At 41.4% G+C, this 12,696-nt stretch overlaps 1 protein-coding gene across 4 annotated transcripts in view; it reads left to right on the forward strand.

Annotated features, from left to right (window-relative positions):
* Nucleotides 1-6,795, forward strand: part of RBM33 (RNA binding motif protein 33) — a 102,846-nt gene extending 96,051 nt beyond the window's left edge. For all 4 annotated transcript variants that reach the window (XM_050970315.1, XM_050970316.1, XM_050970318.1 and 1 more), the window contains one exon: nucleotides 43-6,795. In XM_050970315.1, the coding sequence (XP_050826272.1) occupies nucleotides 43-91 (49 nt within the window). In that variant the 3' untranslated portion in view covers nucleotides 92-6,795. The remainder of the gene's footprint in view (nucleotides 1-42) is intronic.
* The last annotated feature ends 5,901 nt before the right edge of the window (nucleotides 6,796-12,696 follow it).

Below are 12,696 nucleotides of genomic sequence, written 5' to 3' on the forward strand. Positions count from 1 at the left end.
CACTCTGAGCACCACATTTAACTTTCTTTTAACTTTTAACAGGCACATGATAGATCTGTCCCACATCAACGTGGCACTGATTGTGGAGTGATGTCTGCAGAGAAATCCCTGCACCAGCCTCAGTGTACTGTGGAGCTACAGACTCACAGAGGAGAATCCATTGGGTTGGGAACCCTGTCAGCTCAGTCTGTAACTGCTCTGTTGAACTCCAGAAAGCACCAAGGTGACCTCCAGGAGAGGTGAATTCAAGAGGATCTGCAAAGGTGGAATTTCTGTTCAGTTTCCTCACATTCTGTTGTAACCACATGGAATTATAGAGGTTTTTTTTTCCCAAAATGCTTTTGATGCATGTAGACATTGTTCTTCAGGATCCTACTGTGTGACCACAGTGACTTGAGAGAGAACGGTTACAGCAAAAGATTTGAAAAACTTTCAAAGAATAGCAAAGAATATTTGATAATGGTTGCTCTTATCTTCAGTGCAAGGTATTTGAATGAAAACTCATTTTTCTAAACAAATTAGTTGCATTGTATACCTGAGAGCACAGAAGGTATTTTTGCATAGATTTGAACATGGTCTGCTTTGCTGAATAGCAGTTTGCTGAGAAGTTTTGGAGGTGACACTGGAAAATTGTAGTTTTGATCTTTGTAAATAAGTCTGTGTATTTTTCTATTTCAACATAGACTTCCATTTTCTCTTTCCAACTCCACTTATTCCATAAAACCCCTGTGTAGGAGGAATAACACTGCTGTATTTTCCCTTGGTTTTTAAAAACAAGGATCTTTGCCCTTCAGTAGCATCGTGGGGTAGTGAACTCCCGAGTTGTAATTAGGTTGTTTTAAATAACTCTGCCAGATGAAAGGAAAAAGAAGTATATTTGGTGGGTCACTTCAAAAATGTTATGCAGGAAGAGTGGTGCATTCCTGATAGTTCTTCTGGCCTAGTGTTTCATGGTTGCCTCGTGTTTTATTTTGATCAGGTTTTTTTCTTTGAGATTTATTTTGTCTTTAATGCTGAACCGTAAGAAACCCGAAGGGACTTGTTTTGATGTGGTGTTCCTGATACATAAAGGACTATAGGACCTTGTGAATCTCCTGATGAACGTGTCAGTTCCCAAAAATGCCATGCAAACATTAAGGAGTTTATCTTTTATTCAAAGTAAAATTCGTAATATTTCCTTTTGGTTAGAGCCATCCAGACGGGGTTGCCAAAGTAACAATTTTTTCAGTTACTTCTGAATAAACTTATTAAAATGTCATCTTTATATTGGATTCCAGTTTTTATGAACATTTCCTTAGTTTTTAGACCATGATGTTTTGTTTCATGCTTTATTTTAGGAATACTCTTAAGCACTCCACCTACTTTTTGAAGGGGGCAGGGGGGACTTGCAGAAATGTAGGTTGTTACCTGAGTAACTGCAGAAGAACGCTATGGGTATGAAATAAAAGAGTTGCAAATGGGGTCCAAAATAGGCATGCCAGGCTGGAAAGAATGAGCTAAGCAAATTTATAGTACCTTTTTTAATAGTATCTTTTTTTTTTTGACAATTTAATGGCACAGAAACCTAATTGGCTTTCTTCAACTTTTGATCCCGATTTTCAATTAAGTAAAACTTACCAAAAATAATGAGGGAATGAGTACTGTCAAAAGACTTCTAGGTAGACCTACTCTCTGTTCATTTAAATAATATAGAATAACATGGTGCTTAGGAAATATTCTTTAAGTCCATTTGAAACTTAGTGACAAGACACAGTAACAGAATGAGAATCTTTTCATTGAGGTGGGGTTTACACCCACCTGTATAAAAAAATTCATACATAATGTTCAATGACAGCCACAGTTGCTGTACATAAAGTGCTGTTAGTGCTTCAGGGTAGAGCCAAGCCCAGGACAGAGCTGCAGATAGGAAATGCCCAGTGGGACCAACCTCAAAGACCTGCAGAGTGATCAGCCCCAGGCTGTTTAACTCCTCACACCATTAGCTCTGGGACCCCCACACTGCCTCCTCAGGTTATGTCACTTTTATTCCTAAGAAATAACTGGTGATCTTTAAAACAAGGCATTAAACAGTTGCTCATCCCACTGTTAGGGAGCAGCTTCTCTGCAGTGAGCAGGACAAGGAGACATCTCTGGAGTTACAGTAGTGCGTGCCTGGAAATCTGGGGTAGATGCAAACTCCAGACAGGCCAGCAGCTGAGTTCAGCATTAGGAACATCTGCAGTTGATCAGCTGTCCTGTCAGAAGCAAACATTATTGGGGTTAGAGGGTTTCCTGGAGCCTAAGAATATGGGTTTGATTCAAAAGTCAAAGAAGTTTGTAGAAACGCTCCTGCTTTGGGTTTTGAATCCATCCCAAAGAGCCTGAGGTTCAGCCAACTTAAGTTTTAAAAATTTTTATTCAGTTGGGTTTTTAATTTTTTTTTTTTTTGAGACAAATGTGTGGCTTTGGAATAAAGACACGAAATGGCCTCATATCTATTTAAATGAAGGAGTGACGTGAGCAATGCCTGTTTAATGAGTAGATGCATCCTCTTTAACAGCAGTTGCAGGAGATTTATGCTGGTGCATAGACAGGGTATGGGTGGATTGCTGGGGATTAATTCAGCTGCTTACTGCAGTACCTGGTTACCTTCCTACATGTACACCTACCATATGTATGTATGTCTATATTTGTTTTATTATACACATACATACATACTCACACCCTGTGTTGTCACCATATCTCTCTAATGTCCTGAAAAACTCAGTAGCAAAAGTAGCAATTAGGTGAGTCATTTTTTAAAATGTTTGTGTTCTCTTATTTCTCAAATCATAACAAAAGTGGATCTCTTGGCATTGACTGGTTTGGATGATACAGCTTCTTTAGATCCATTTGTTGTCTCCTCCCAAAAAAACCCAGAGGAAGTAGAGGTAAAGCTAGACAGACGTGTTCTTGATGTGTTCTCTTCCAGCACAGAGTTAAATCTGAGCATTTTAAGTTAACTTTCTTGGAAGATCTGTTGCAACCATTATCTTGTTCTTTCTTTGTAGTGAATTCACAATACAATGCAAAATGGAAAAAAAAGAGAAGGCATTTAATGTAGTATGTAAATATTGACCTTTTAAAATTAAAATGCTACTCAAAGTGCTTACAGTCAACCACATCTTAGCTATTTGTTAGTTTTTTGTGTTGTCTTATCTAAATTTAAATGGATATGGTTCCATAAATGTTGATGTGTTTTTGTGTATATCTTCAAATTTTTATAAAGATGCTAGTAAGTCAATACATATATCCTGTGTATTATTTGTTCAGTTTTTATTAGCATAATTTTATAATTATTTAAATAGGCAACTCCAGTAGGTGGTTATATGAAGTCAGCTTTTTTTTTTTTTCAAATTATTTCATTTCCATCTTGTACCACTGGAAAATTCACTTTATAACTATTCATATTTTGCCTTGACTAAAATATTGAAGTACCCATATGATCTGTGGTATTTTAGTTGAATGCTCTATTTTTTTTTTTTTTTTTTTTTATTAAAAAAAACCCTAAAACAACTCTGTCCTTTAACTCCTGAGGGGAAACACTGTCAGACCAAGGCATGGGGTCTCTCTGGGTTTGTTCCATTGTGCTGTTTGCAGGTACAAATTAGGTCTGTGGTGTAATATTGTCCTCAAAAGTTGGGGCTGTTTTGGTTTCACAGTTTGGGTTTCACATGTGGGGCAGGTTGGTGGCACGTTGGTGCATCCCAGTGTTACCAGTGCCACACCTTATCAGTGCCACACCAGCCTCTGGTGTGCTGCTGGGGACACTCAGGGTCCTTGCTGCAGGCAGGGGGACCAGGACAGGTCTGTAGCATCTCCATAGCCAGGGGGATGCTGTCCTCAGCCCACACATGTCCAGTGTGACCTAGGGAAGGAGGAGTGGATCCAGGCACCCCCTCTGCATGGTATCCCTGGATATCCAGTTTTTCCTCCCTGTTTAAATCTGAAGATTTGCTTCAGGTTTCTGATTTTCTATAAAGTCCTTCTAGCCTTTAAAATGCCAAGCAGACTGAGCATTTTAATTCACTAATGTTAGGTTTCCTCTGCAAGGACACAGAGGAGAGTAAAACTGAAGGTTATTTCAGAATAACCTTGGAGGTCCTTGGAGTTGGTTTTATTTAACATCAGCTACTGGGGATAAGAAAAAACCTTTTACTTGGTGCTGTATTTTTTATCTTTTTTTAAGCACAGTATTTTTTATCTGTGTAGCTTGAAATGATGCAGTTTCCCTGGAAGCTGCTGCAGGCTCTTCCCTGCACTCATTAACTGTGTGGCTGTATGTGTGTGTGGGTGTGTCACCCTTGTACCTGGGCTGAGAGGGGGGTGGGAGGCTCTGGGGGCTCTTTTGAGAGTTTTTTTGGCCTTTTTTCTTTTCTTTTCCTGTTTTTTTTTTTTTTTTTGGTTTTGTGGGGTTTTTTTGGTTGTTTTTTTTTTTGTTTTTTTTTTTTTTGTCTGCTTGGGAGATACCCTGGATTTGTTCTCTGGCATAGTATTGTGCTTTTCCTGTCCTTTTTGTAGTACTGTCTCTGTGATTCAAGTCAAGGTACTTGAAGGTAGAAATCTGTGTCACCTGTTCACTGTCAAAAAGGCATTTTTGTTCAGAGAGACATAAACCTTTTTTTTTAATGCATTTTTTGTGGTTTTTTTTTCTTTTTTAGCATCATGATAGATGAGAAGTTAAATGTAAGGAAAACAAATCCTAAACAGATTGCAGAAAGTTAGTTGTATTATGAAGGTCATTTAGGGTAACATAGAGTTCTTGATTCAATGTTACCTTAAATCATGCCTTGTTCTCTAATTAATTCATAAACATAATACTTGAAAGTATTTTATCTTAAATTAGTAACAAATCCTAAGGATTTTCTGTAAGGTTTTTTTGTAACCTGATTTTTAAGCATGGAGATAACTTACTGTCCACATGAGCACAGGGGCTTGTGTACAAAACCAGATTCATATTGGATCCTTGCGTATGCCAACTTCTGGTATCAAATGGTTGGGAAGGATCATTTTGTTCTTTATAATGCTGCTTTTGGCAGGGTTGGGTTTTTTAATTTCAAACAAACAAACAAACTCCCTTTTCTACTTCTCTGCTTTGGTGGAAAGTGTGGTCCTTATTGCACTAAAGAAAACCTCGAGGGGAAGGTTAATCTCATGGGGTCTTTTAGGTGCCTGTGTTCCTCTCTGCTTTCTTGGTTCACTGATTTTTCTAACTAACTGGAAATGGGGTTTATAGATACACTTTTTCAACAGGTTACACTGCCTTTATTTTATGTAACAGCAATGGTGTTCAGTGGTTTTTAGCATCTAAACTTCAAACAGTATTGCAGATTAAAAATACTTTTGTAAAAGAACCTGTGTACAGTTAAATGTAGCTGTATTGCAATGTTGTGTGTAGTCACATGGAAGATCACAGTTCCAAACACTTCTGTACTGATGTTGTGTTTGTTCAGGATTTTCTTTGTGTGCATCTAATGGATTTTAATATGCATGGTATTTTTTTTTCCTAGTGTCTGTCAGGCTGAGATTGGAACCTTACAGTTTTATCTCTATTTTGAGAATAACAAAACCATTTATTTGCAGGTTTTCTTTTTCAGATGATGAAACTTCTTTCAGGAGTTTAACTTCTAATTAATAGACATTTTTACTTACAGATCCAGCAGAGACCAGATGCTAACCCTTATTTATTCACAGCTGATCTTCTGTACCATTGCATATAATTTTATTTATGAAGGAGCCCTTGGAATAAGTCAACCTTCTTTTTTTCCTGTGGTACCCTTTGCCTCTCTGCTATGCTTTTTCTCATTTTCATCTCATTTGCCCTCATTTTTCCATTTCCATTTGTATCCTTGTTATGTTCCTGCCCTTTTCACTCCCTGTTCATCTCTCTGCTTTTTTTCCTGAGTGCATTGCATTTAATCTTTTGCTCTGTTTTCTGTACTTCCAGCTCTTTAGAGGGTACTTGAACCCAAGATGTCCTGCCCTGAAATCCACCCTACCATACTTTCCTTTGCAGACTCTGGTGCCTGAAGTTGAGGTTGCTTTGGTACAGGTGTCACCCCTTAGGCCGTGCTGCCCATCCCAGAGCACTGGAGAAGCACCACTTAACACTTTTGCTTTGCAGTTTTACCCATGCTGGGGAATGTAGACATTTCCTTTACATGCTTGAGCATTTAGCCAGGCTAAACAGGATTAACAACTGTTTTATCCTTTTCACTTTTTCAGGAGCTCTGTTCTTGAATTCAGTGATAGTAATAGCCCTTTTTGTTATTGCCACGTAGAAATACCAACACTGTCGAGACGATTCTACCTCCTATTACTATTACTGAATGTGATCCTTCCTAACCTGTAAAGTCCTAAGCAGTGTGTGTATATATATACATACATATTTATCTGTAGCTGGGTGTTCTGAGAATCATTTCAAATGTACTGCTCTAATCTGGATTGCAGAGTTTGTTTATTAGCAGTTCAGGATATAAATTCAGCAGCCGACTGTATCATACTGACTGCACTGGGGGTGCATCTGCCTCGTGTTTGCTACAGCATCATCTGCACCAGGTGTGCACTGCTGATTGCTTGAGTGTAATACTGGACTATACCAAATCCTCCAAAGATGAGAGATCTTTGTCGTACCTGTTTGGGTGAATGTAAAAATGGAAACACAAAGATGATCTCGTGTACAAGTTTTTTTACATGTATTTCCATGTTTGAAATGTGAACATGTAAATATATTTATTGTATCGAAAATATGTCAATAAAACCTGATCTTTATCATTTCCTGCTTGTTGTTGCTTCATGTACAACTTCCAACTAGTCAAAAAAGGCTTCACACACTGAATTGTTTTACCATTTTTATTATGGTGTCATCTCTGGGCTTACTTTACATCAGCAGTGTAGCACAGGGTTCTTCACCAGCTGTGCAAAGGTGCCCCAGATGGGAAAAAAAAGTGGCTGAGGGTAAAAGGAACTTATGCTTGTGTGGCTGGTTCAAAGGGTCTGGAAGATAAGAGAGGTCTCTTTTTAAAGAGATAACATCCATACAGGAGGAAAGCCTGTGAGTGTTAAAGCTTTTCTGGTGCTTTTTAGCCATATTGACATGTCTAATGAAAGATCTCTACTTTCAAATATTGCTTAATTCATGCCATAAAGAGGAGCTCTTGGCAAGCTGAGTTTGGTAACCATCAGTTTCTTCCTGAACATAATTATATCAACATAAATGGAGGCTAATTCCACTGGTCTGCTGTAGATCCAGAAAAGAGGTCAGAATCAGCTGTTTTGCACTTCATAGGGGTTTCTTAGTAGTCTGTTAACATTATTCACAAAGTTAAATGTAAAAATCCTGGCATCACTGCAAGTGGCACTTGTGATGCAGTGTGTACATTTCCAGGGAAGCATTGCTAGCTTGTCACATAATCACTGGGGTGCATCTCAGGAGAACCTCGTTATGTGGGCAGAATAATGACAGCCCAAGTTAGCCTGATGGAGGGCACCAGCAACCAGCAACACAGTGACCTCAGGAGGCTCATCAGGGTTAAAAAATTGCCTTTGATTCAGTGATTTAAATAGGGAAAAAATGCATTCAGAAAAAATGCATAAGAATAGCCACCTCTATGAGAAAAGTTACAGCTTTGCTCACAGCAAAGCTCACAGCTTTGCTTACAGTTTTCAGCCTGTGATTTTGTCATGTATGAACAGTAGGGGCACACTGTAAATATCTGACTGCAGCATCTCCTCTTCCACATCTCCTCCTTTGGACAAGGCTCCAAACCTAAGTAAACCTCACCAATATCCCTCAAAACACAAACTTGATGAGTCCTATCTCCTCTCTTCCTTGGACCACTTTTCCCTGCCCCTATCAGTCTGTAGTCTTGGGGCAGGAATTTGTGTTTTAGTAAAGCACCACTGAGATTGACTCCAATCCACTCCTGTCCTTAACTGAACAGATTGAACATTGCAGAGCACAGGGGAAGAACAAGCTCCCTTTACAAGAGGGCAGGTGAGGATTGGGCATAGAAGTCTGTAGGTCTTCAGAAGTTAAAATGTTACAAATGTTTAATTTGTAATTTTGTAGGACTGCAGGATTCATGCAGTGATGTGCTTTGGGAGCTGGAAGGCTGACAGCCAGGGAGAGAGGGATGAAATCAACATGGCTAGAAAATGCTTACTGAGAGGATGAAAAGGGAGTGACCAAGGGAGGTGCAAACAAACCTTTAAAATCAAATCTTGAGATGCCTAGTTGTGTGCTTCAGAAATTGGTCTTGATTGACCTTAATTAATTTGTAATGATTTGAGCAGGACAAGCTGGAGCGTGCTCACCAAGCGTGTTGGGAGGCAGAGGAGGGAGGGCTCAGCTGAGGAGGAGGATCAGAGTAGCTTAGAGGAATTGGATGAGCTGGAGAATTAGAATAATAGAGGTGAGATTAAATTTAATCTTGCAAAGTGCAAAGCTATGCACTCTGGTATTAATAAATAAGGATTTTTGCTGTAAGAGAGGAGTTAGAGCAGTGAATTGATTGCAGATATCTGAGCTGTAGATGGGGTGATCTATGAGGAAAAAGGATACTGCCTGTTTAGGCTGTATGCATCAGGCACTTCCAGAATTCAGTTATTAGCATGTGTATGTGTGGCATGAAGATTTAATGCTGGACTTCAAAAATTGCAGCCCAATCAACCACCTCCCTACTGCCCTAAGGAGTAACACCCTGTGAATATTTATTTTGGGAAGATTTTTTGAATGCTTCATCTATCAAAGATTTCCTCTGCTTTTGCTCTACACATTCAGCCTTTCAAAGACCAGGACTTAAGCTGCAGAAAACATCTTTAGCTGGGTTCAATGAGAATTGACTGCTCACACAATTCCACTGCTCCTTGGTTTCAGATGTCAATTCTGGTAACTGCTGAATACACATTAAATATTTTCACCCATCTGTGCTGTTCTGAAAAGATCCCAGGGGAATGTGTGCCTTCAACTGGTGAAAAATTAAAGATGCTGACCAGGAAAATTGTTCTGTGGAGATGCTGTTGGCATTGGGGATGCTGTGGGGAGAACATGGGAGTTAAGTATTTCTATTTCTTCTGATTCTAGTCTTGTGTGCCACTGATTGTTACCTAATTAACAATCTTTCAATTAAATTACTGATGAGAGGATTCTCATTTGATAAGAAGGATTTTTAGACTGCATGAGGATGGACTGAATGGCCCCACAGCCTTTTCCAATCCTGTTTTCTAGGATCTAGAATGTTTTCTTGGGTCTCAAACAAATTAGGCTGTGCCTTTTGTAACTGTGGAGCTCCAGTACAGCAGCACACAGTCTTTACTTGCAGTTAGAGCAGAGGGAGGAGGGGTTGGGAGACTTTTTCCTACATTTATCTATGCAGTGAGTCAGGTGCCTTCCACAGCCTTCATCACCATGGATCCCACTGCAGGACTTGAGAAATGGGGAAATAGCTAAAAACTTCAAAGGAACAAAGTGGAAGGCAGCTCTTTCATTTGTTTTGGTAAGATTCAAAAGGTATGCAGGGGTTTGGGATGCCTGGCTGCTCTTTCAGCCCTCAGTCAATTCTTCATCACTTTTTATCATTTGCCTATTAAAAAAATTAATTATTGCTATCATTATTAACATTAACATTGAAACTGGCACTTCTGCAGACAGTAGCTGGATGCAAAATCTGAGTCATGGGGACTGGATACATTTTGAGAACCCTGGCACTGTAAATATGTCCTTTTTTGTTTCTAGCCTGGAGTTTTGTGTGACAAAACCAGTCCTGGAAGCCAAATCCCAATTAACTGATGAGGAAATAATTTCTCTATATATTCTCCATCTTAAATATTGCCACAAAAGGGCCTCTTTGCCAAGTGATACCCACAGTTCTTCCTGCCTTAAAACTTTCAGACTGTTTAAAGGTGCTGGCTTATTAAAGGGCTTGTGTTCAATAATTTGGGTGAGGACAATTCAAAGATTGCATCAAAATGGGGAAGATGTGGTTGTTTCCAAGCCTTCTCTGTGCCCCTGTTAATCAGCCCTACCCAGAGGGAGGATGCACACTGCTTTTAATGGGGGTGAGGGGCAGGGGGAATGCAATCATCCCTCATCAGGCAGCCCCTCAATCACTGCACTTGAAACAGCTGGGGGTACATAACCTCATCTTCATTTGAAAATTTTAGTACCTTTTCTCTTAGCTGCCTCCATTTTATGCCTTTTTTTTTCCCTCATAAATTTTTATGATTTTTTTTTTTTTAAAGAAGAATTTATGGGCGGAATGGCAGAGCCCGTGTGAAATGTGGGAGAGCTAAAAGGCCATCAGGGTGGTAAATGAGGCTAAATGGTTCTCTGCCAGCAGCTGGGGGGAGTTCAGTGATTGAGTCTGAGTGACAAGAAATAATTACCCCTCTCAGGGAGGTGAAATGGGTCCTCACACTGCGAATGCTGCTGATGAAGGGGCTGTCCCAGAGCGGGCAGGATCCTCTCTGGCAGTTTTTGTGGCACATCTTGGCAGCTTGAGCCCCGTGCCAACATCCTGGCCCAGGGATTTCTTGCACAGGGGTGATGTCCTTCAGTGACTCAGCACATCCCTCCTGCCCTTCTGCTCCCGGGGAGGTTCAAAACCCCGACACAACTTCTTGCAGGGATGAGTCCAGAGTGAAGATATTCCCTGCATTATTGATGAAAACTGGCACGTGTCTCTCAGCCTGTTTTATTTCAAAGCAAGAGAATCTCTTATTGCAGAGATGTGCATTAAGATCTAAAAGCACCTGCCCTTTTTTAATTCTTGTCCAATCAATTGCAAGGAACAAATATGATGAGTGCATTTGTTTGAAAGCTGGAGGGAAGGGAAGGGAAGGGAAGGGAAGGGAAGGGAAGGGAAGGGAAGGGAAGGGAAGGGAAGGGAAGGGAAGGGAAGGGAAGGGAAGGGAATGGAAGGCGAAGGGAAGGGAAGGGAAGGAAGGGCCGTTGCATTGCCAGGGACGTTCAGTTGCAGTGAAGTGCCTGTCCGTGACGGTCCGGTCCGGGCCGTGCATGGCCTTGCCGGGCCTTTACAGGGACGGCCAGTGCCGATAGGGCATGTCAGGAAGGGAAGGGAAGGGAGAAAAAGGAGCTTGTGGTGCTCCAGTTTTAAACCTGCATCCTTGCAGATTGTGCTGGAACCATAAAAAACACACACACACAAACCAAACCCAAAATGTTTTGAGTATGCAAGGAACATGAAGTCAAACAGAAGAGCATGATGGCAATGGCTTGAATGCCTCTCTATTTCCCTGGCTTTATTAGCTCTGTCACTGGTTTGACAATGCAAACACTTTGGATACATTGAAAATGATGTATCTGAAATTCTAATTAATTGTTATTGTGCAAGAGCCCATCCAGGGTTGTGCTGTGCTGCCTGAGGGAAACAGGTACCTTCTCAGGGCAGCTCAGGAGGGTGGGAGGAGGCTCTGCTGGCAGCTTGACAGCTCTCTGTCCCTGCATTGCCATCCCTCACCTGTCTGTGAAGGTGATGACTGTGGGCACCAAATGGCTGCTGTGAGTCACCAAGGTGCAAGCAGGGCTTGGTGGAGCCTCAGCAGTGAGGGAGCAGCCCAGTGAGGCTCTGCATCAGTCTCTGTTTCATTCCTCCTCTTTCCTGTGCCTGTTTCTGGTGAGGCTCTGCCTTTGAGATGAGAATTTAACCCATGAACTATCGAGGTGCTGTGGGTTGTGAGTGCAAGGTGTCCCCACTTTGGGCTTCTCCTGCTCAGAGGTGCTGCCTTCTTGACTTCTCCCCCTCAGTTTGGCCCCCAAGGAGATGGGGTGGTCTCGGGTGTCTGTGGTTGAGATGACCCCTGAGGTGTCAGAAAGTCTTTTTTCCCAGCCCCACAGCCAGAGAAGAAGTTGAGATTCCTCAGTTCTGCTTTTCAAGGCTGTTTATTTTCTCTTATCTATTCCATTCTTTCTCTGCCCTGCTGAGGTCTGTCCAGCAGGTCGGGTTGTGGCACAGTTCCTGCCCTTGGGGTGGTGTTGGCTTTTTATACTAAAACCTACATGAACTTTATTTACAATAATTTTCCAAAACCTATCACCCATGTTAGACAGTCTGTCTCTACTCTAAACCAATCCAGAAGTGTCACCATCACAGCAGAAGATGGAGGACAAGAAGAAGGAGAAGAAGGACAGGACACACCCAGATCCCTCCATCTTGCCTCTTGAACCCCCATTCTAAATCCCCAAAATTCTACTTTTTCCCCCTGTGACAAATTCACTATCATTCTACTCAAACCCTTGTGGCTTGTAACTCCTCACACAAAGTTGGTAATTGTTTCCATGGGTTAAAATCCAAGGCACAGGTGGTTTTGACTCTGTGCCAAGGTCTCTGCTAGGGGCTCGAATCACCCAGGGCAGCCAGAGGAATGTCCTGGCTCCCGGCAGGGTGGGCACACAAGGCAGGCTGTAGGAGATTGCTGAGCCCCAGAGGCAGCATCCTCTGAGCACCCCACACCTGCTCCATCCTCACTTTCCCCTCCTCTCATGGCACTTTAGTGAAGCAGGTGATTTGCTGAGCACAGAAGTACCAAAATAGTGTCAATAAATACCCCCTAAATCCTAAAAATACCCTAAAAGAACCCAAAAACCCCTCAAGCAAACCCAGCAAACCCATCAAATGAAAAGACCCAGCCAGGCAAGGCCTCTGTCTTCCCAGCCAC

The sequence above is a fragment of the Serinus canaria genome, chromosome 2, assembly GCF_022539315.1.
Source record: "Serinus canaria isolate serCan28SL12 chromosome 2, serCan2020, whole genome shotgun sequence".
Classification (NCBI taxonomy): domain Eukaryota; kingdom Metazoa; phylum Chordata; class Aves; order Passeriformes; family Fringillidae; genus Serinus; species Serinus canaria.